At 36.2% G+C, this 22516-nt stretch overlaps 1 protein-coding gene across 2 annotated transcripts in view; it reads left to right on the forward strand.

Annotated features, from left to right (window-relative positions):
• The first annotated feature begins 7790 nt into the window (after positions 1-7790).
• Positions 7791-22516, forward strand: part of LOC138372059 (zinc finger protein 665-like) — a 31996-nt gene continuing 17270 nt past the window's right edge. Inside the window, exon 1 of one of the 2 annotated variants that reach the window (XR_011230669.1) lies at positions 7791-8284. Coding sequence is in view for 1 of the 2 variants with exons in the window: in XM_069337242.1 (XP_069193343.1) it covers positions 11204-12733 (1530 nt within the window). In the remaining variant the exon portion in view is untranslated. Of the gene's footprint in view, positions 8285-10144; positions 12742-22516 lie in introns of those variants that run through there. The other variant, XM_069337242.1, reaches the window with a different exon arrangement.

Genomic DNA, 22516 nt, shown 5'->3' on the forward strand with positions numbered 1-22516 from the left:
ATTGGAATATGCGGAACTGGCCTGGAATCAGCACCTTGGGAAGCAAAAACTAATACAAAATATAGAGGTTTGCAGCAGTACATATATATATATATATTATATATATATATATATATATATATATATATATATATATATATATATATATATATATATATATATATATATATATATTTTATGTAAATTATGATGCAGGATAGGATCACTATTAAGAACTTAATTATAAACCACAATATGTTTATATATATCCTACTCACACTCATCCTAGCACAGTAATTTATTGTGCAACCCATACCCATCCTGTTACCAATAGTTTGTGCAACCCATGCTCATCCTGTTACCTTTAGTTTATTGTGAAATCCATAGTTGACAGAACCATTATTATTATTCACTATGATGAAGTTGCACACTTAATGCCTGAATATATATTTTGCTTGTATGTACTCGATATTTTTGTTCACTACCTTTTGTTCAAAATGGACTCGGTAAGAGATGCCGCAGTTTCGCATGATTACTAAATTGTCCTGGTTTCTAGGAACTGTGAGCATGGGTCTGAGGAAAAACTGTCCTTACTCTGAATACTGCAACGTCTGTGCTTATATGAATATATGTCACATACACATATTTTATAGCACACATTTAATTTGTATCTAGTTCTTTATTGTTAACTTACATAATCAAAGAACCTTGCAACATCTACATTCGAGGAAGGATTCCAGAAGCAGTTAACAACTGCCATTTCTTGTTTCTGGAATTCTTCTTTATGCTGTAGGTAAAGTAGTTAATAGAACTATTCTCCTGCTCCTGGGGTTGGTGGTTCGAGACTACTTGTGCCCAGGGTGAATGTGGAGGTCAGTAGTTCGACCTTGGAGGTGGACCTCGATATACACCTAACGAATAGACATGCACAAGCTGCCTGTCCTCAGTGTATATTTTACACACACACACACACACACACACACACACACACAAACACACACACACACACACACACACACACACACACACACACACACACACACACACACGTGAGTGTGTGATTATGCGAGACTGGCTAACATCAGAACAGCCTTCAGGAACCTGTGTAAGGAATCATTCAGAACCTTCTATACCACATATGTAAGACCAATCCTGGAGTTATGTGGCCCCAGCATGGAGCCCGTACCTTGTCAAGCACAAGGCGAAGCTTGAAAAAGTTCAGAGATATGGCACTAGGCTAGTCCCAGAAACTAAGAGGCATGAGCTACGGAGAAAGGCTGCGAGAAAAGCACCTCACGACACTAGAAGGCAGAAGAGTATGGGAGGACATGATCACTACCTACAAAATTCTCAGAGGAATTGACAAGGTAGATAAAGATAAACTGTTTAACACGGGTGGTACGCAAACAAGTTGACACAGGTGGAAACTGAGTACCCAAATGAGCCAGAGGGACGTTAGGAAGAACTTTTTCAGTGTCAAAATAGTGTAACAGATGTAATGCATTAGGCAGTAATGTGGTGGAGGCTGACTCCATACACAGTTTCAAATGTAGATATGATAGAGTCCAGTAGGCTCAGGAATCTGTATATCAGTTGATTGACAGTTGAGAGGCGGGACCAAAGAGCCAGAGCTCAACCCCCCAAGCACAATTAGGTGAGTACAACACACACACCACTCACTCTCTCCCTCTCATAAGGGAGGTGGTGGCCGAGTGGACAGCGCTCTAGACTCGTGGACCTAGGGAGTAAATGTTACTCCTACTGCTATGTAACAAGATTTTGTTGGTACATTTTTCATGTAAATTCACAACTCTTCGCGCCGGAAACAAGTCATGAGAGAGCCACACAATAATTTTCGGATCTAACCTTCATTCTTTCTCAATGTGTTGAGAAAGATGTATGTATGATTATGTACACATAATCATACATACATGTACATATATATACATATGCGGTAAATCCAGAGAAATGAAATATGGATTTTTCCGCATACAAATTATTATTGTTTCGTGATCGTCAATTGCATATATACATATACATACATATACATTCACATACATATTCAATCACCCACACAAATACACACATCAATAATCTTTGTATCACAAGTGATTCAACAAGAGGCTCACAAGTCACTATACTAGGCACTTTACATTTATGGTGAGTCGTCCAATTACTAGTCTTGCTCTACACCCACCCAACTGGGCGGCAGTCTTTACAGTCATGTGCTCCACACCCACCCAACTGGGCGGCAGCTTAACAGTCCTGTGCTCCACACCCAACCAACTGGGCGGCAGCTTAACAGTCATGTGCTCCACACCCACCCAACTGGGCGACGGCTTTACAATCATTTGCATGAATTACTTACAGTAAGCAAATTTTAGATACTTCGCTAAGATTTCGGGCAGCACAATCATTATAAATGAAGTACTTACACTTTTCTTGGACACCAATGATGGTGTTATCTCTGAATTCCGCGATTTTTTTTAAATTCCAGTACTGTATATAATGACGCAAAGTATGCGAATAGTTCTGCAATAGTGATCCTATCATGCGTCATAATTTACATAATATCTACTTCTGTTTTGTGTATTAAAATTACTACATTTTTATGTTAATTTATTTATGTAAATGATGATGATGATAAATTTCAATAAATGTAAGTAAGAACATAAGAACGGAAACTGGTCGCGTAAATGGAAATGGTTGGGTACATTTCCTTTCACCTACCTAATGCGAATATTCATGTGTCCGGACACTGGCGATGGTGTGGTATTGCCTATTATTTGACCATATCTTTGCTTTCATTTAAGATATGTTTTCCTTGAAATGTATTTACATTATCGTCTACATCTGTCTTTTATTCTGAAATAAAAACCTTTGACGTTACTTTACATATATGTACATTAATTATAAAATTGATTGGCTTGTGTGCAGGCCTTCACACTCCCTGAGCGAGCCATCAAGTAACTATAAAAAGGCATATATCTTCACTTTCACTTCAGTTATATTTATACCAAAGTATTAACATGCAGCTTATATGTCTTTCTGATGACATAAAAAACTTCGTTTTTTACAATATATAGATTCAAATAACATTGATTTTCAAAAGGTCATAGTTCCCATCGAAAGGGAGAGCGTCGGCCAAGAAGCCTTGTTTAAAATATGAATATTTTTCCTCTCTAATAAGGTATAATCTCTGTGATGCATTAACACAAACTATTTTATATCTGCCTTTCTGATAACATATATAAATATAATCTTTATTTGTGAATATTTAGCAATATATCAGAGAGCGTGTAGGGTTCGGTGTTCTATGAACGAAAAGGACTGGAGTAGTTTAAATAGCGAACGCATACCAACGAATAACGCTAGTATCTATATAACAAATTTATTGTCATGTGGAATTGATTTAACTTCCAGACACTTTTTTTTTAATAAATATTAAATATTTTGTGGCTGTTTATGAAAAATATTATTATAAATACACATTCTACTTGTTAATATTACCAATTAAATTTGCGACAATTTGAGCCATGAAATACGACGACTGGATCACTGTGTACAGGAGGCTGATATGGCAGCAAACACTCTCCAGGCGACCATATATCTTGGATAAGTCGCTCCACACAATTGTCGCTTGGACCGTCGACTTCCTATGGCGTCACCTCTCACATATTTACGTCTCATTTCGTTATGAAATTAGATTATTTCAGAGTAAAAATAGGTTTGATCATGTTCTACGTGTAGCACCAACATTTATAGTAAGTAAATATACCATATTTCTTCATTACTTACGTAATGCTAGGACGATTTGGGTAGTTTTGGCCTGATTTGGGCCGACTTGGGTAATTCTATGGACCCGTTTTCATCGCTCGTCGAGCTCGAAAACCGCAGCATTCATCTCAGAACAATGCCTATTTCACGCAGATTCCTTAATAAACGTAAGAGTTTTATATGTCACAAGAAAGACAGACATATAAGCTTCGTTCTAAATACCTTACTATTGGCATATTTAAATTTAAAGCGAAGATACGTGTACTTTTTTAATAGCCAAGCTCCGACTCCGGACAGATCGATGGACGTAGCAACTCTCTCTCAGAACAATGTTTATTTCACGTGAATTCGTTAATAAACATATATGTTTTATATGTCTCAAGAAAGGCAGACATATAAGCTTTACTTTAAACATCTTACCATAGACATATTTAAAGTTCTAATGAAGATACATGTATTTTAAAAATTACGGAGCTCCGACCACGTACATACTGAACGACAGAGCAACTCTCTCAGATCAATGTTTATTTCACGTAAATTCGTTAATAAACACAAATGTTTTATATGTCTTAAGCAAGATAGAAATATGAGCTTCATTTTAAATCCATTGCAATAGACATATTTATAGCTCAAGTGAAGATATATATGTTTTTTATAGTGGCGTTCAGTAGCTTTTCGGTCATGGAGTGCAGACGCCTACGCACTTTTTTTTTTTTTTTTTGAGATATATACAAGAGTTGTTACATTCTTGTACAGCCACTAGTACGCGTAGCGTTTCAGGCAAGTCCTTAATCCTATGGTCCCTGGAATACGATCCCCTGCCGCGAAGAATCGTTTTTTTCATCTAAGTACACATTTTACTGTTGCGTTAAACAGAGGCTACAGTTAAGGATTTGCGCCCAGTAAATCCTCCCCGGCCAGGATACGAACCCATGACATAGCGCTCGCGGAACGCCAGGCGAGTGTCTTACCACTACACCACGGAGACTTGCCGATACATTGTATAATTAACAAAGATACGCTAATAAAACCTAAAATCTTATATGCCTCCAGAAAGACCCAGATATGAACATTATTATGATTGCACCAAATGAAATATATCATGTTGGAGGACAAAGATATATCAATTTTAAATTAAGTTTCGTCTCTTTCGTCTGAGTAAAGTTCTGAGGTTAGGTAATGATGATGGAGTTACAAGATACGAGCTAGATGGTGTTGTGATTGCGAAGTCGGATTGCGAAAGGGATCTGGGAGTTATGATTAGTAAGAATTTAAAACAAAAATATCAATGCATAAATGTTCGTAATAAGGCAAATCGGACACTTGGATTTATTAATCGCAGCGTTAGTAACAAGACACCTGGTGTGGTTCTCAAGCTATATCTTGCTCTAGTTAGGCCCCATTTAGATTATGCAGTTCAGTTTTGGTCGCCATATTATAGAATGGATATAAATTCACTTGAACGTGTCCAGCGTAGGATGACTAAGTTAATTCCCCAAATTAGAAATCTTTCATATGAAGAAAGATTAACAAAGCTTAATTTGCATTCACTGGAAAGGCGAAGAGTTAGGGGTGACATGATAGAGGTTTACAAGTGGATGAATGGACATAACCGGGGGGATATTAATAGGGTATTAAAAGTATCAACACAGGACAGAACACGAAACAATGGATATAAATTGGATAAGTTTAGATTTAGGAAAGACTTGGGTAAATACTGGTTCAGTAACAGGGTTGTTGATTTGTGGAACCAATTGCCGCGTAACATTGTGGAGGTGGGGTCCCTCGATTGTTTCAAGCACGGGTTGGACAAGTATATGAGTGGGATTGGGTGGTTATAGAATAGGAGCTGCCTCGTATGGGCCAATAGGCCTTCTGCAGTTACCTTTGTTCTTATGTTCTTATGTTCTTATGTTCCCGCCTGGGCGAGAGAGATGAGGCGACTCTCGCCCCATCTATTGGAGATTCTGTCCACTAAAGACCCAAAGCTACTCAAACCCTCCTAGCATTACTTAAGTAATGAAGTAATATGGTATATTTACTCACTATAATGTGAGTGCTGAATGCAGAACATGAGAAAACATATATTTACTCCAAACTAATATAATTTCATTATGAAATAAGTGGCATCAAAGGAAGACGACGGTCCAAGCGTCAATGTTGTGGAGCGACTTATCCAAGATATATCGTTGTTTGGAAAGTGTTTGTTGGCATATCCAGTTGTCGCACTTCTCTGCACAAATTATCACAAATTTAAATAATAATCTTAACAAGTAGAATACGTATTTTTAATAAAATCTAACATAACTAGCCAGAAAACATTTACCATTTATTAAAAAATATATGTTTGGAAGTTAAATCGACTTCATAGGACAATAGTTTTGTTATATATACTTGTTATTCGTTGACATGCGTTCGCTACTTAAACTACCATGTACTGTACTTATGTAAAATCTCCCATGTCTCTTCGCTCGGCTTAGACTCGCTTACAAGTATCTCTGGGAATTCTCATTATCTGCTGATGTAGACCTGACCAAATTTACAATTTACAATTTTACAATTTTTACAATTTTATTTATTTAGGTAAGGTACATACATACAATAAATATTTACAAGGATTGTTTAACTTATAGGTATAGCTAGTACATACAATGCCTAAAGCCACTATTACGCAAAGCGTTTCGGGCATGATAAACTTAAATGACAAGCTTAATACTAATTGAGCATAATGAGTAGAATGAAAACAAGAAATGAAAACATAGATGAAAAAGCAGCACAAATACAATTATGTCGACAAACAGCGCTCTTTAAAGAAAAAAACAGACATTTTATTTATTTTATTTATTTATTTATGCATATACAAGAATGTACATAAGGAATGTGAGGATACAAATATGGTAATTACAGTCTTGTAAAGCCACTAGCACGCGCAGCGTTTCGGGCAGGTCCTTAATCTAAGAAAATTTTAAGGAGGTAAATACTTGCAAAATTTATAGACAAAAAATGATAACAGATTACATGGAATGAAAAATAAGATGAGAGAAAATTATAGGTACAGTATATTAAAGCACATAGGTAGCTATGATTGATTGCAATGACAGCTTAAAATGGTAGTTGACAACAAATTGGTAGGCACAATACAGCAGAAACAATATAAGATTGATTGCAATCTTTGACATTGGTTGACAATAGAAGGGTAAGGTAGGTTACAGGGAATTTATTAGGTATAGCTTCGCTTTTAACTTAAACTGGTTGAGAGAGGTACAGTCTTTAACATGGTTGGGAAGGTCATTCCACATTCTGGGCCCCTTGATTTGTAGAGCATTTCTAGTTTGATTAAGTCGTACTCTAGGAATATCAAAACTGTATTTATTTCTGGTGTGATGCTCATGGGTTCTGATACAACCTTCTATGAAGCTTTTGAGATCAGGATTGGCATTATAGTTTAGCGTTTTATATATGTATAATACACATGAGAGAATGTGCAGTGACTTAATGTCTAACATATTCAGAGATTTAAGTAGGGGTACCGAGTGGTGTCTGGGGCTAGAATTGGATATTGTCCTAATAGCAGCTTTGTGTTGAGTAATTAGAGGACGTAAGTGATTTTGGGTAGTAGAGTAAATGTAAACTGTCAACAAAATTATTCGCACACCCTCCGTCACTATGTGATGGAGTGCCTACAGTAAGCAAATGCTGGATACTTCGCTAAGATTTCGGGCAGCACATCATTATGAATGAAGTACTTACACATTTCTTGGACACTATTGATGGTGTTATCTCTAAATTCAGCGATTTTTTCACATTCCATTATATAGTGACGCAAAGTATGCGAATAATTCTGCTGACAGAGTTTACATTTAGTCAACTCTACCCTTATTAATATCCCCCTTTGTTATGTTCATTCATAGAATCACTTGATCCATCGTCCAGGCCACGTAACCCAAATTACACTGGTAATAGCACTTATGCTTATTATAATGATTCTAAATTGCATGCACTAAAACGCACTGCCAGAAGAATTAATTGGACTAGCTTATAGAAGGACCCGCACTGCTGAAATGCTTAAGCTCTTTCAAGCGGCTCTGGCTGAGGCCAGGGAACGTATGGTGGAGCTGAGGCAGACAGACTGGGAAACTTTTGTCAGTGGTCTCAATTCTCACACGCCGATCGACTTGGAGATACTATGAACATGTTTGCCATAAAATTTTCGTTTTCTCCAATAGTCACAAAGCCTTTTTGAGAGAACGGCATTGTATTGGATCTTCGTGGTATGACTATTGTTTTGTTGACACGACGAGGGTAATTAATCGACGTAGGTTTTTTTGTTTGTTGCCGGTCTAACGCATCCTTGTTTGACATTTTATACATATGTTCTTGTATAACATTTTATTGTGAACACATTGGGCGCTGCTCAATAAACTCGCCCCTCGGAGCAAAATTTAAATTTTTTTTTTTTTAATCTTGATGGAACATAAAATGGCCGCCTGTGTTTATGCTGTCGTCAGCTGAGGCTGTGATGTCACAGGTGAGGGAAGCACGTACTGCGCATTAATGCCTCCATCCCTCGTTATTTATTTATTTATTTATTTATTTATTTTATTTATTTTATTTATTTATATATATACAAAAACGTACATTGGGGGTTAAGAGACAACATAGAGTTTAAGTTGGAATTACAATCTTGTAAAGCCACTAGCTATATATAGCGTTTCGGGCAAGTCCTTAAACTAACCTTTGAGCAAATCCTTAAACAAACAAAGTTCTAGAGAAATAATTAGGAGTAAAATTGATAAAAAGTGTTTAACAGGTACATTACAGCTTTACTTTACAAGTACAGATGACTTTAAGCAGGATAATTACAGTAAAATTGTCATTTTTTTTTTTACAGGTATGATGCAAGAATTTTCGACACAAAAGCAGATCAGAACAATACACAATAATAACAATACACAATAATGAACAAGGAATCCTAAGTACAATTAGGAAAACATCTCAGGGTTATACATTGGATTACTGAAGCACAATATGAGGATCATTACAAGGAGTAATGCAGTAGAATATGCACTCATATTCTATTATTAAGTTAATATTAAGTTCCTTCCTCATGTTAAGTATCTTTGTGGTACGAGGGGCATCCAAGGATTATCTTCAAGGCTTCGTTCTGCAAGTTTTCAAGCCCTTTAAGCTTTCTTTCAGTCATCAAGGCAAGCAGAGGTGCAGCATAATCCACTAAAGATCTGATGTATGCAAGGTACATCATTTTGACAATTGTGACATTGGCACCATAGCCTGAGTGATAACCTGCAACATCTCCAAGAGGGCTTATGGAGCCTCTCTTTATACTGACGACAGAGTTTGAATACAACAGGACAATACAAGGCCAAGGTATTTGAATCTGTTAACATAGTCAAGCTGGGAGCCATCATACAGTTACATCTTGCGAACAGCTCCTCCCTGCCTGGGTGAACACCCGTTTAGTATCTTTGTTTCCTCTGCTGAGATATGACTAAACCTAAGTCCTGACATAAGACTAATACAGAGTTAAGAGTGTTCTGCATGTTAGCATAACAAGTAGTGTGTATCATTATATCATCAGCATATACCCAGTAGTGTGTATCATTATATCATCATGTATGATGATTCATGATACAAGGGGGTCTAAATTGATCTATCGAACGATCTAAATTGGGTACTGAAATATGGTCAAAAGATTGGCAGAGCCGTTTAATCCTGACAAATGTAAGGTTTAGAGGATAGGTAATGACAACAGAGTTAGAAGCAAAAGGCAACATGAAAAGCAACTGGAATACCATGACATCTATTATCCTAGGAACTAAACAACACTCCTACAACCAGATAAGAAAGTCTCTAAAACAGTTGGTATACTCTCCAAAATCAGATATTATGTACCTAACTCTGCTCTCATCTCTCTATATTATGCACTAATCTATCCCTATCTCAACTATGGTATCTGTGCATGGGGTTCAACCACTGCAAACCACCTCAAGTCCATCATCACCCAGCAAAAATCTGTTATCAGAATAATATCAAATTCTGCTTTCAGACAACACACAGCCCCCTTGTTTAACTCCCTAAACATGCTAAACATAATCTCACTCCATAAATTCTCTTGTGTCAACTACATTTACAAAACCCTGTTCTTAAATGCAAATCCTTGTCTGAAACTCTTCCTGGACAGATGTAATAGGACCCATTATCACCACACCAGAAATAAATATCTCTTTGATATCCCCAGAGTTAAACTTAATCTGTGTAAACACTCTATGCAAATAAAGGGACCCAGTTTATGGAACTCACTCCCTACTGAATTGAAAAGCTGTCCAACTTTTACATCATTCAAAATCAATACTAAAAAGTACCTAATTTCATCCTCATAGTTTTTCACTTTTTGCCTTAAAATTGCACTGTATCTATTTCTACCCAATCTCCCAACCTTTATGTTCCAAATTTGAACATCTTTACTATTGTGATCATTGCTGTCTTCTTATATGTCCTGCCAATCTGCTGTATGGTGTTTATAAATCTTGTTTATCTGTAACTTTTGCTACCCTGCAGTCTCCCAATCTTTATGTACCCAATCTGAACATCTTCACCATTGTGATCATTGCTGTCTTATATGTGCTGTCAATCTGCTGTATGGTGTCTATTAATCTTGTTTAAATTACTAATCAAGCTGTCAATGTAATCAATCAGAGCTTTAATATAACAATGTGCTTTAATATACTTACTAAGCTCTCTCATCTCATTTTTCTCTTGCAATGTATCTTTATCATTTATCAATTCTGATAGAAATTACCTACTTAAAATTATCTGCTAGATTAAGGACCTGCCTGAAACGCTGCGCGTACTAGTGGCTTTACAAGAATGTAAATACTGTACTATCCAATGTATTCTCACAAACCCAATGTACCTTCTTGTATATATGTAAATAAATAAATAAATAAAAGTAAATATGAAAAACTTGTTGGTCAACTCTGCGCATGTAGTGCATCAACTGTGGGAGAGCTATTTCCTTCAAAAAGTATAATCGTGTGGCTTTATGTTTAAAGAAACAATTTCAGGTACATTCTTTGATTGAAAAACATGAATATAAATACAAGTGTTAATTGTAAATGATAAGTTATAAACAAAAATAAGAAGTAGGAAAAATGATATGTGGAACCAGACAAAAACATTGGAACGCTCAGGTGATGAGAGGGTAAACAACCGCCGCCATTTTAGCAGCACCCGCCGGTGATGTCCAGCACGAGCATTAAGGAAAAACCTTGACACAAACTGCACCTATCATAAAGAAGAAGCAACACCATTGACCGCCAAGTGCTCACATCAAGTCTAACTCTAAGAAACAACACTCAAGCCTTGACGCTTCTCCCAACATCCGGGGGAGAAAACCTTCACACAAACTGCACCTGTCATAAAGAAGATGAAGACTCACCAGTGTCCACAGTGTCCGAAGGTATTCACCCGTTCTGGAGATGTGAAGACTCACATGTTAGTGCATTCAGGGGATAAACCTCACGAGTGTCCAGAGTGTGGGAAGAGATTCGGTCGTCTTGGAAGTATGAAGACTCACATGTTAGTGCATTCAGGTGACAAACCTCACGAGTGTCCTGAGTGTGGGAAGAGATTCAGGCATCTTCAACGTATGAAGACTCACAGGATGGTGCATGCGGATGAGAGACCTTTTCAATGTGCCGAGTGTGGCAAAAAATTTAGAGCACGTGGAAATATAATAAGGCACATGTTAGTGCATTCAGGTGACAAACCTCATGAGTGTCCAAAGTGTGGGAAGAGATTCAGTGAGCGTGGAAATATGAAGCGTCACAGGATGGTGCATGCGGATGAGAGACCTTTTCAATGTGCCGAGTGTGGCAAAAAATTTAGAGTACGTGGAAATATAATAAGCCACATGTTAGTGCATTCAGGTGATAAGCCTCACGAGTGTCCAGAGTGTGGGAAAAGATTCAGTCGTCTTGGAAATATGAAGACTCACATGTTAGTGCATTCAGATGATAAACCTCATGCGTGTCCAGAGTGTGGGAAGAGATTCAGTCGTCTTGGAAGTATGAAGACTCACAGGATGGTGCATGCGGATGAGAGACCTTTTCAATGTGCCGAGTGTGGCAAAAAATTTAGAGCACGTGGAAATATAATAAGCCACATGTTAGTGCATTCAGGTGACAAACCTCATGAGTGTCCAAAGTGTGGGAAGAGATTAAGTGAGCTTGGAAATATGAAGCGTCACAGGATGGTGCATGCGGATGAGAGACCTTTTCAATGTGCCGAGTGTGGCAAAAAATTTAGAGTACGTGGAAATATAATAAGCCACATGTTAGTGCATTCAGGTGACAAGCCTCACGAGTGTCCAGAGTGTGGGAAAAGATTCAGTCGTCTTGGAAATATGAAGACTCACATGTTAGTGCATTCAGATGATAAACCTCATGCGTGTCCAGAGTGTGGGAAGAGATTCAGTCGTCTTGGAAGTATGAAGACTCACAGGATGGTGCATGCGGATGAGAGACCTTTTCAATGTGCCGAGTGTGGCAAAAAATTTAGAGTACGTGGAAATATAATAAGCCACATGTTAGTGCATTCAGGTGACAAGCCTCACGAGTGTCCAGAGTGTGGGAAAAGATTCAGTGAGCGTGGAAATATGAAGGCTCACATGTTAGTGCATTCAGGTGAAAAACCTCATGCGTGTCCAGAGTGTGGGAAGAGATTCAGTTGTCTTGGAAATATGAAGGCTCACATGTTAGTGCATTCAGGTGAAAAACCTCATGCGTGTCCAGAGTGTGGGAAGAGATTCAGTCGTCTTGGAAGTATGAAGACTCACATGTTAGTGCATTCAGGTGACAAACCTCACGAGTGTCCAGAGTGTTGGAAGAGATTCAGTCGTCTTAGTGATATGAAGAGGCACAAAATGATACATGCAGATAATAGGCTAAACACTTAGTGTGGAAGGTAATTAAGAGAATGTTGAAGGATAATGAGGCACATACAGGTATATTAACTTAATTTTAATCTAACAGTGTGCTATCACAATGTCAGTTGGATGTTCTTCAAAGGTAATTCTATTTTGTTTGAGAAATACACTTCACCATGAAAGGTAAAGATCAAGATATTTTATTATATTCTTTTATGAAAGTTAGATGACCAAGCAAGAACTAGAGAAGCTGTCACTATAGGAAAATTCAAAATTGCTTATAAGTATAGAAATATCTCTTTAGTTTAGAAAAGATAAATCAAAGCTTTAAATGTTTTTCTTCATATTTATGTAAATAACAATGTGCTTTCTGTTTTTGTTCTCTGTGAAAATTTATTTAAAATGTAATATACTCTGTAGCTAAGTTATGGACATTACTGTTGTAATACAGCGCTTCTTTAAAGAGCGCTGTTTGTCGACATAATTGTATTTGTGCTGCTTTTTCATCTATGTTTTCATTTCTTGTTTTCATTCTACTCATTATGCTCAATTAGTATTAAGCTTGTCATTTAAGTTTATCATGCCTGAAACGCTTTGCGTAATAGTGGCTTTAGGCATTGTATGTACTAGCTCTACCTATAAGTCAACCAATCCTTGTAAAAATTTATTGTATGTATGTACCTTACCTAAATAAAATTGTATTGTATTGTTGTATTGTATTGTATTGTATTATTTAGCATTGGTGCTGGTGAAGAAGTCAGTCTGAGACGTACTTAAGATGAGACTATTTGACTGATAGGGAAATGTAGGTTAATCAAGGAATTTTCTCATCAGATTCATATGCAAACTGATGTCTATTTTATATTTTTTGTTTAGGCATATTTATGAATAATACTCTTGATTATAAATATTTCACCGAAGAGTTTATTGAAGGCAGATTGGCATTTATAACTGTTAGTCAATTTAATATGAAATTTAAATTGATATTACTCTAGAAATTTACATCACTCTAAATTTACCAGAAATTTATATTACTCTAGCCTAACTTTATCAGTTATGCTGTAATTGTCTTGGAATAATATTTTACCCGATTTACCTGAGGGCCACTAACCCTAGTGTCCTCGATAAAAACGGGAAGCTTGCAGTTTGTTGAAGGTTTCCTTCCCCCCCCCCCATTTTGCTTGATTTTTTCCAGGTATATTTTGAAATTCAGCACATTTTGGCAGTTATGGCGTTGGCGGGTAGTCAGTTCCATCGATCAATAACCCTGTGGGTGAAAAAGCCTGATTCAAAGTTATATTAGCTTGATTAGCAATAATATTATCCTGATTTCTATAATCCTCTGTCAATTATATTATCCAAACTGGCAGTTATATTAAGATGATTGTGAATTACATAAACCTTACTGGCAATTATATTAGCATGACTGTCAATTTATATCAAACAGATACTTATTTATGTTGTGGTGCTCGTGGGTTCTATTACATCTATCAATGGAGAGTTTCAGATCAGGATTAGCATTTAGGAACAAGGTTTTGTACATGTAAATAGCACAAAAGAATGTGTAGAGCGAGTGTATATTTTGCATGTTCAGGGATTTAAACAGAGAGGCTGTGTGTTGTTTGAAGACAGTTTTATTGTTCTGAAAGCAGATTTTAATTGGGTAGTGATGAGCATCAGGTAATTTGCAGTGGATGAATGAACCCCATGCACAGATATCATATGTTCACATACCAACCCTAATTTTCAAAGAAACCTCTAGATTTTTAGCTCCAGCCATTTCATTGCTCTACAACAAATCATTTGAACTCCAAACCTTTCCTGATATTCTAAGGGGAAAAAAAAGCAAGAGTAACCTTAGTCCATTAAAGTGTCAATCTCACTGAAGTCAACAATTATAGACCAATATCAACTCTGCAGATTTTGTCTAAAATATTTTAAAGAGTTAATCTACAAGCAGCCTTAATCCTATTTAGCAAAACAAAATTTACTTAGTTCTTGCCATAATGGTTTGAGGCCCAAAAAAGGACCAATCATGCACCGATTAGTATCATTAACTTTATATATGCAGCTCTTGGAAGAAATGAGTACCCTTGTTCATATATTTGTTGACCTACATTAAGACTTTTTTACACTGTTAACACATTAACTTTCTTAAATTACAACATTACGGAGTAAGAGGTTAGTCCCTCCAATACCTACAGTCTTACCTTTGTGACAGGCTTCAGTATGTCTCTGTGAATGATTCCAATTCACCCACTCTACCTATTAACACTGGTGTTACACTGGGCAGTATTCTTCACCCTCTCGTCTTTCTCATCTCCCCCTCCCTTTCCAGCCCATTGCCATCATGAGGGGGCTTGGTTGGCGGATGCTAGAGTGTGATGCTCCATGGGACAGTGTCCTCTGTCCTTTTGAATCCTAATGCTCTTGTTGGCATCTTCACTAATTGTGCTGAATGCTTTTTCCTATTAAGTTTAATTTTTCCTTCCCAATTCTCCTGTTTAATTGCTATTTCAACAATACAATACAATACAATTTTATTTAGGTAAGGTACATACATACAATAAATTTTTACAAGGATTGGTAGACTTATAGGTAGAGCTAGTACATACAATGCCTAAAGCCACTATTACGCAAAGCGTTTCGGGCATGATAAACTTAAATGACAAGCTTAATACTAATTGAGCATAATGAGTAGAATGAAAACAAGAAATGAAAACATAGATGAAAAAGCAGCACAAATACAATTATGTCGACAAACAGCGCTCTTTAAAGAAAAAAACAGACATTGGTTGACAATAGAAGGGTAAGGTATTTCCTTGTGACGTTTTGCAATTCTTGATTATTCTTTCAGATGTTTTCTTCTGTTTAGACACCGGGTTTTTTGGGAGGCACACCCTCTCACCCGTAAAACTGTGGTACTCGGCATTGTCGAGCAAGAGGACACCTTTATTGTCAATCTTTTCCTTCATTGCTGAGCCCAATTATATCGTGCTGAGCTTCCATTATATCTTGACGGACTGATGATTCCTATGGTTGCGATTGTAGGGCATATATCTACAGTGCACCGACCGGGGGAGCCGGTCGGCCGAGCGGACAGCACGCTGGACTTGTGGTCCTGTGATCCTGGGTTCGATCCCAGGCGCCGGCGAGAAACAATGGGCAGAGTTTCTTTCACCCTATGCCCCTGTTACCTAGCAGTAAAATAGGTACCTGGGTGTTAGTCTGCTGTCACGGGCTGCGGGGTGGAGGCCTGGTCGAGGACCGGGCCGCGGGGACACTAAAAGCCCCGAAATCATCTCAAGATAACCTCAAGATAACCCCTGGGGGGGGGTGGCCTTTGCTTGTTGGTTGTCCTATCCTCTTATTGTGGCTCCATGGTGGGTATGGGGCCTTGTTTGTTGGTGAAATGTTTACTCGTTCATTTACATGCTGATATCTGACCCTCTTTTTAACTTCTAAGACGTTAGGGGTGGGAGACCAGGCCCCCAAGTCGGATTGTGATGGAAAGCTGGGCTCTGTAGCCCACACTACATTGGTCCCAGATCAGGCAGCTCCTGACTCTCCCTGCTTGATGGGGTTTTGGGAGCTCTTCTACTACCTGACTTGTGAGTGCTTGGTCCACCAGGTCCCAACTACCCTATCTGCTCCCCCTCCCACCTCTGTGGCTGGGTTGAGCCCCAAGCTCCCAATGATGACCACCTCATCACAACATTGTAACAACTGGGTCTCTTTGTCCCCACCCCCCTTACTGGGGGTGCTCGGTGCTGCTCCCTCCACAGTCACACTCACACGATTCCTTCCAGTTCTAATACGTTCCAAGCTTTATTTGGTTCTGCTACATGGACAAAGTATTTTGATCTTAGTCATGTTGATTCTACTCATCCTGATGATTTATTCATCTATAAACACCTAGTTGATTTGGTGGATACCTTTGTCATTTTTATCCCCACGCCTACTGGTACGTGTTTCTTTGCAGCTCCTTCTCGGAAAGCTGCTGTCTGCTTAGCCTCGTTGTCCTGCTTTGGGAAACCCCGGTTCGGATCTCCAGAAATGCCTAGTTAAATGCTAGGATTTACAGTTATTCTTCTGCACCATGTAGCGACTGGTGATAGCTGTCAATGCTATCAATCAGAGCTATGGATGTGCTTAATATACCTAGGAATCTCTCATTTTTTTTTTTTACAAAGTATCTGTCAACTTTTTATAAATTTTACTACAATTTACCTACTTAAAATTATCCGTTAGATTAAGGACCTTCTCGAAACGCTGCATGTACTAGTAGCTTTACAAGAATGTAGTACCCCTAACAAACCCAATGTTCCTTGTGTGTGTGTGTGTGTGTGTATATATATATATATATATATATATATATATATATATATATATATTATACTGTATATATGTTAAATATGACCGAAAAGGTAAGATTAATAATTCTAACACGAATTTTCTCAATATTTCTTATGTTTCTTTTCACTGTCAATGGTAATGGAAAAATCAATTCTCCAAAATTCATTTTTATTTCTAGTCTGATGCGACGCCTGAACGCGTTTCGTAATAACTTATTACATTTTCAAAGACTTTAGTTTACACACACAACTGTAACCTGTAAACGCTCATTATACATCCATACTTATACTCGCATTTGGGTGAGGTGATATGGTGCAACAGTTTTGGGTGATGTGAACAAACTTGTGACTAGCACAAGACAAAACATGAAACAATGGGTATAACTTGGATAAGAGAACATAAGAATGGAAGTAACTACAGAGGGCCTATTGACCTATACTTCTATATTGGTTCGGAGTCTTGAAGTGGGTAGAACATACAGTAGTTGTGTATTAATTCGCCGTTGATTGCTGGTGTTGACGTTTTGATGTGTAGTGCCTCGCAGATGTCGAGCCTCCTGCTATCGCTGTATCTATCAATGATTTCTGTGTTGTTTGTTAAGATTTCTCTGGTGATGGTCTGGTTTTGAGAAGAGATTATATGTTCCTTGATGGAGCCTCTATGGATATTATATGGAGAACATTATAATCTCTTCTCATAACCCATCAATAAGACATCACCAGAGAAATCTTAACAAACAACACAAAAATCATTTATACATACAGCGACAGCAGGAGGCTCGACATCTGCGAGGCACTACACATCAAAACATCAACACCAGCAATCAACAGCCAATTAATATACAACTATATTCTACCCACTTCAAGACTCAGAACTAATATAGAAGCATCAAGAGGAAGTATGGGCCAATAGGCCCTCTGCAGTTACTTCCATTCTTATGTTCTCTTAACTAAGTTATACCCATTGTTTCATGTTTTGTCTTGTGCTTGTCCCAAGTTTGTTCACCTCACCCAAAACTGTTGTACCATATCACCTCACCCAAATGCGAGTATAAGTATGGATGTATAATAAGTGTTTACAGGTTACAGGTTGTGTGTGTAAACTAAAGTCTTTGAAAATGTAATAAGTTATTACGAAATGTGTTCAGGCGTCGCGTCAGACTAGAAATAAAAATAAATTTTGGAGAATTGATTTTTCAATTGCCATCGACAGTGAAAAGAAACATTAGAAATATTGAGAAAATTCGTGTTAGAATTATTAATCTTACCTTTTCGATCATATTTAACAACATATGTTTACAAGAAAGACTGCTACCAAAATATATATATATATATATATATATATATATATATATATATATATATATATATATATATATATATATATTTTTTTTTTTTTTTTTTTAATATATATAGGGGGGTACAGCCTCAGAGAAGGGAACACAGAGCACTCAGGGAAAAACTTGACATTTATATATATATATATATAGATATATATATATAAATATATATATATATATATGAATTGAAAAACTGTAAAACTTTTGCCTTATTTAAAAGCAAAACCAAAAAGTACCTAACTTCATCTTCTTAGTTTCCTACACTGAGCTTTAAATTTGCTCTGTACCTAGTGTTACCCAATCTCCTAATTTTTATGTAATATCAAACAACCTTATCATTGTGTTCATTGCTGTCTTCTTTTATGTGCTAGCCATATGCTCTATTGTGACTACCAATTTTTGTTCAACTACCATTCAAGCTGTCATTGCAACCAATCTTATATTGTTTCTGCTGTATTGTGCCTACCAATTTTTTTTTTTTTGTCAACTACCATTCAAGCTGTCATTGCAATCAATCTTAGCTACCTATGTGCTTTAATATACTGTACCTACAATTTTCTCTCATCTTTTTTTCATTTCATGTAATCTGTTATCATTTTTTGTCTATAATTTTGCAAGTATTTACCTCCAAAAAATTTTTCTTAGATTAAGGACCTGCCCGAAACGCTGCGCGTGCTAGTGGCTTTACAAGACTGTAATTACAATATTTGTATCCTCACATTCCTTATGTACATTCTTGTATATGCATAAATAAATAAATAAATAAATAAATATATATATATATATATATATATATATATATATATATATATATATATATATATATATATATATATATATATATATATATATATATATGTATTATTAAATATGACCGAAAAAGTAAGATTAATAATTCTTACACAAATTTTCTCCATATTTCTTATGATTCTTTTCACTGTCGATGGTAATTGAAAAATCTATTCTCCAAAATTCCTTTTTATTTCTAGTCTGACGCTACACTTGAACGCGTTTCGTAATAACTTATTATATTATTTTCAAAGACTTTAGTTTACACACACACACACAACTATAACCTGCAAACACTAAACTGAGTTTAAACAGCTTTCATTTTATACCTGCATTTGGGTGAGGTGATATGTTACAACAGTTTTGGATGAGTTGAAAACAAACTTTCAACACAAGACAGAACACGAAACAATGGGTATAATATTGGGTAAGTTAAAGGAAAGAATGGAAGTATGTAACTGCAAGGGCCAATTGGCCCATATTTTTTTATGCTTCTATATTGGTGCAGAGTCTTGAAGTGGGTAGAATATAGTTGGGGACGAAACATCCTCAACCTATTCTTAAACTTTAAATGGGTGAGATGCCGAGCTTGCTTGAACGCTGAAGCTTCGGCGACAAATCTGAGTATCTAGTGGGCCATTTTTGGTAATGAAAAAATTTTGGTAACGTCCCCACAACTATATTCTACCCACTTCAAGACTCCGCACCAATATAGAAGCATCAAGAAATATGAGCCAATAGGCCCTTGCAGATACTTCCATTCTTCCCTTTAACTTACCCAATATTATAACCATTGTTTCGTGTTCTGTCTTGTAGTGAAAGTTTGTTTTCACCTCATCCAAAACTGTTGTAACATATCACCTCACCCAAATGCAGGTATAAAATGGAAGCTGTTTAAACTCTGTTTAGTGTTTGCAGGTTATAGTTGTGTGTGTGTGTGTAAACTAAAGTCTTTGGAAATATAATAAGTTATTATGAAACGCGTTCAAGTGTCCCGTCATACTAGAAATAAAAATGAATTTTGGAGAATTGATTTTTCAATTACCATCGACAGTGAAAAGAAACATAAGAAATATTGAGAAAATTCGTGTTAGAATTATTAATCTTACTTTTTCGGTCATATTTAATAATATATGTCTACAGGAAAGACTGCTACCAAAATATACTATATATTATACATATATATATTTGATATATATATATATATATATATATATATATATATATATATATATATATATATATATATATATATATATATATATATATATATATATTGATATATATATATATATATATATATATATATATATATATATATATATATATATATATATATATATATATATATATGTATATCACGAAAATAAACACGTGATTAAGAATGTGACAATGTCAGACCACGGAGGAAAAATGAAACAGGAAATTTCCTTAAGTACTTTCGTATATTAAATACATCTTCAGAAGGTCATTTTACAGATCGAGTGATGGGTATAAATAGGCAGGAAGGAGTGGTGAAGTAAGGTGAGGTACAATACTTGGACAACGCAGACGGCCCATTGGCCCATCAGATGCACCCAATTGACACATCCGATGTAGCCCAATGGCCCATCTGATACAGCAGACATACAAGCATAATATATAGGTAATTATAACATAAAGAAGTAAATATATACAATAAATTAGTGAGACAAATGTTTTTCAATGATTCTACTTAAATCGTCCTTTAGCTGATCTATTAGAAATGGATCTAAGTTATATAGACCACTGCTAATATTCAAATTACTTTCTTTGGTGATCTGTATCAAAGCAGATTCAATTATGTTTCTGTTATAGGTGCTTTTACAATTTGTTATTGAAGAAGCACTCTCCCAATCAATTTGGTGATCTTTTTCTGACAAATGCACAAACAAAGCATTAGACAATTGGCCATGTCTTACAGAGTATTTATGTTGCGATATTCTACATTTTAAATCTTTAGATGTTTGCCCGACATAGAACTTATTACATTCCTTACAAGGTATTTTATAAATGACGCAATTATCACTACGAGGGCTGTTCCTTACTAATAGCTTACCAACAGTGTTTTCGTAGCTAAACATTACATCTATATTAAAAAGTTTCAAGGCCTTGACAATATTCTCAAACCCAGAGAAATATGGTAAACATAACACATTCTTTGGGCGAATCCTTTCACTGCATACATTATTATAATATGTACGACGAGCTTTGTTACGACAAACTTCCAAAAAATTCAGTGGGTAACAAAGCTTAAGACCAATCGAATCAATATTCTTAAATTCTTCATCTAAGAATTCTGGACTCACAACTCGAAGAGCTCTTAGATACATAGAAGAAAAAATTGACTTTTTTACATTGTATTTATGCCCTGAAAAATAATGAACATAAGATAAATTGTTCGTAGGTTTTCTGTAAACACTAAACTTTAATGAAGAGTTTTCCCTATGAATAAGCACATCTAAGAATGGCAAACATTTATCAATTTCAGTCTCCATAGTAAAAGGGGACATATCTTGTCCCCTTTGTTAGGAACTATCTCCTCTTCTCATTTGACAAATTCTCTTGATTTAGTTAACAAATTGAATAGTGTTCCTGTCACTCCTGATGTAATGTTAATCAGTTTTGACGTTTGTTCCTTGTTCACAAAGGTACCGGTCGATGATATTCTCGATTATCTTGCTCGTGAACTAATGAGCCATGACTTACCTCTTTCTGCCGATATTATTGTCAGTCTTGTTAAGTTGTGCATTAAAGAATGTAAATTTACCTTTAATAATGAGTATTATTTACAGACTTTTGGAATGGCAATGGGGAATCCTCTATCGCCATTGCTCTCAAACCTGTACATGGAATTCTTTGAAAAGAAATTTGTTTCAAAAATAACTCCTGGAATCATTCCTTGGTTTAGATATGTTGATGATATCTTGTGTATTTGGCCTTCAGATGTAAACACAGACGAATTTGTAGCCAAACTTAATGACCAAGTCACCTCCATAAAATTTACTATGGAGACTGAAATTGATAAATGTTTGCCATTCTTAGATGTGCTTATTCATAGGGAAAACTCTTCATTAAAGTTTAGTGTTTACAGAAAACCTACGAACAATTTATCTTATGTTCATTATTTTTCAGGGCATAAATACAATGTAAAAAAGTCAATTTTTTCTTCTATGTATCTAAGAGCTCTTCGAGTTGTGAGTCCAGAATTCTTAGATGAAGAATTTAAGAATATTGATTCGATTGGTCTTAAGCTTTGTTACCCACTGAATTTTTTGGAAGTTTGTCGTAACAAAGCTCGTCGTACATAT

Source organism: Procambarus clarkii, chromosome 37 (genome assembly GCF_040958095.1).
Source record: "Procambarus clarkii isolate CNS0578487 chromosome 37, FALCON_Pclarkii_2.0, whole genome shotgun sequence".
NCBI classification, from domain to species: domain Eukaryota; kingdom Metazoa; phylum Arthropoda; class Malacostraca; order Decapoda; family Cambaridae; genus Procambarus; species Procambarus clarkii.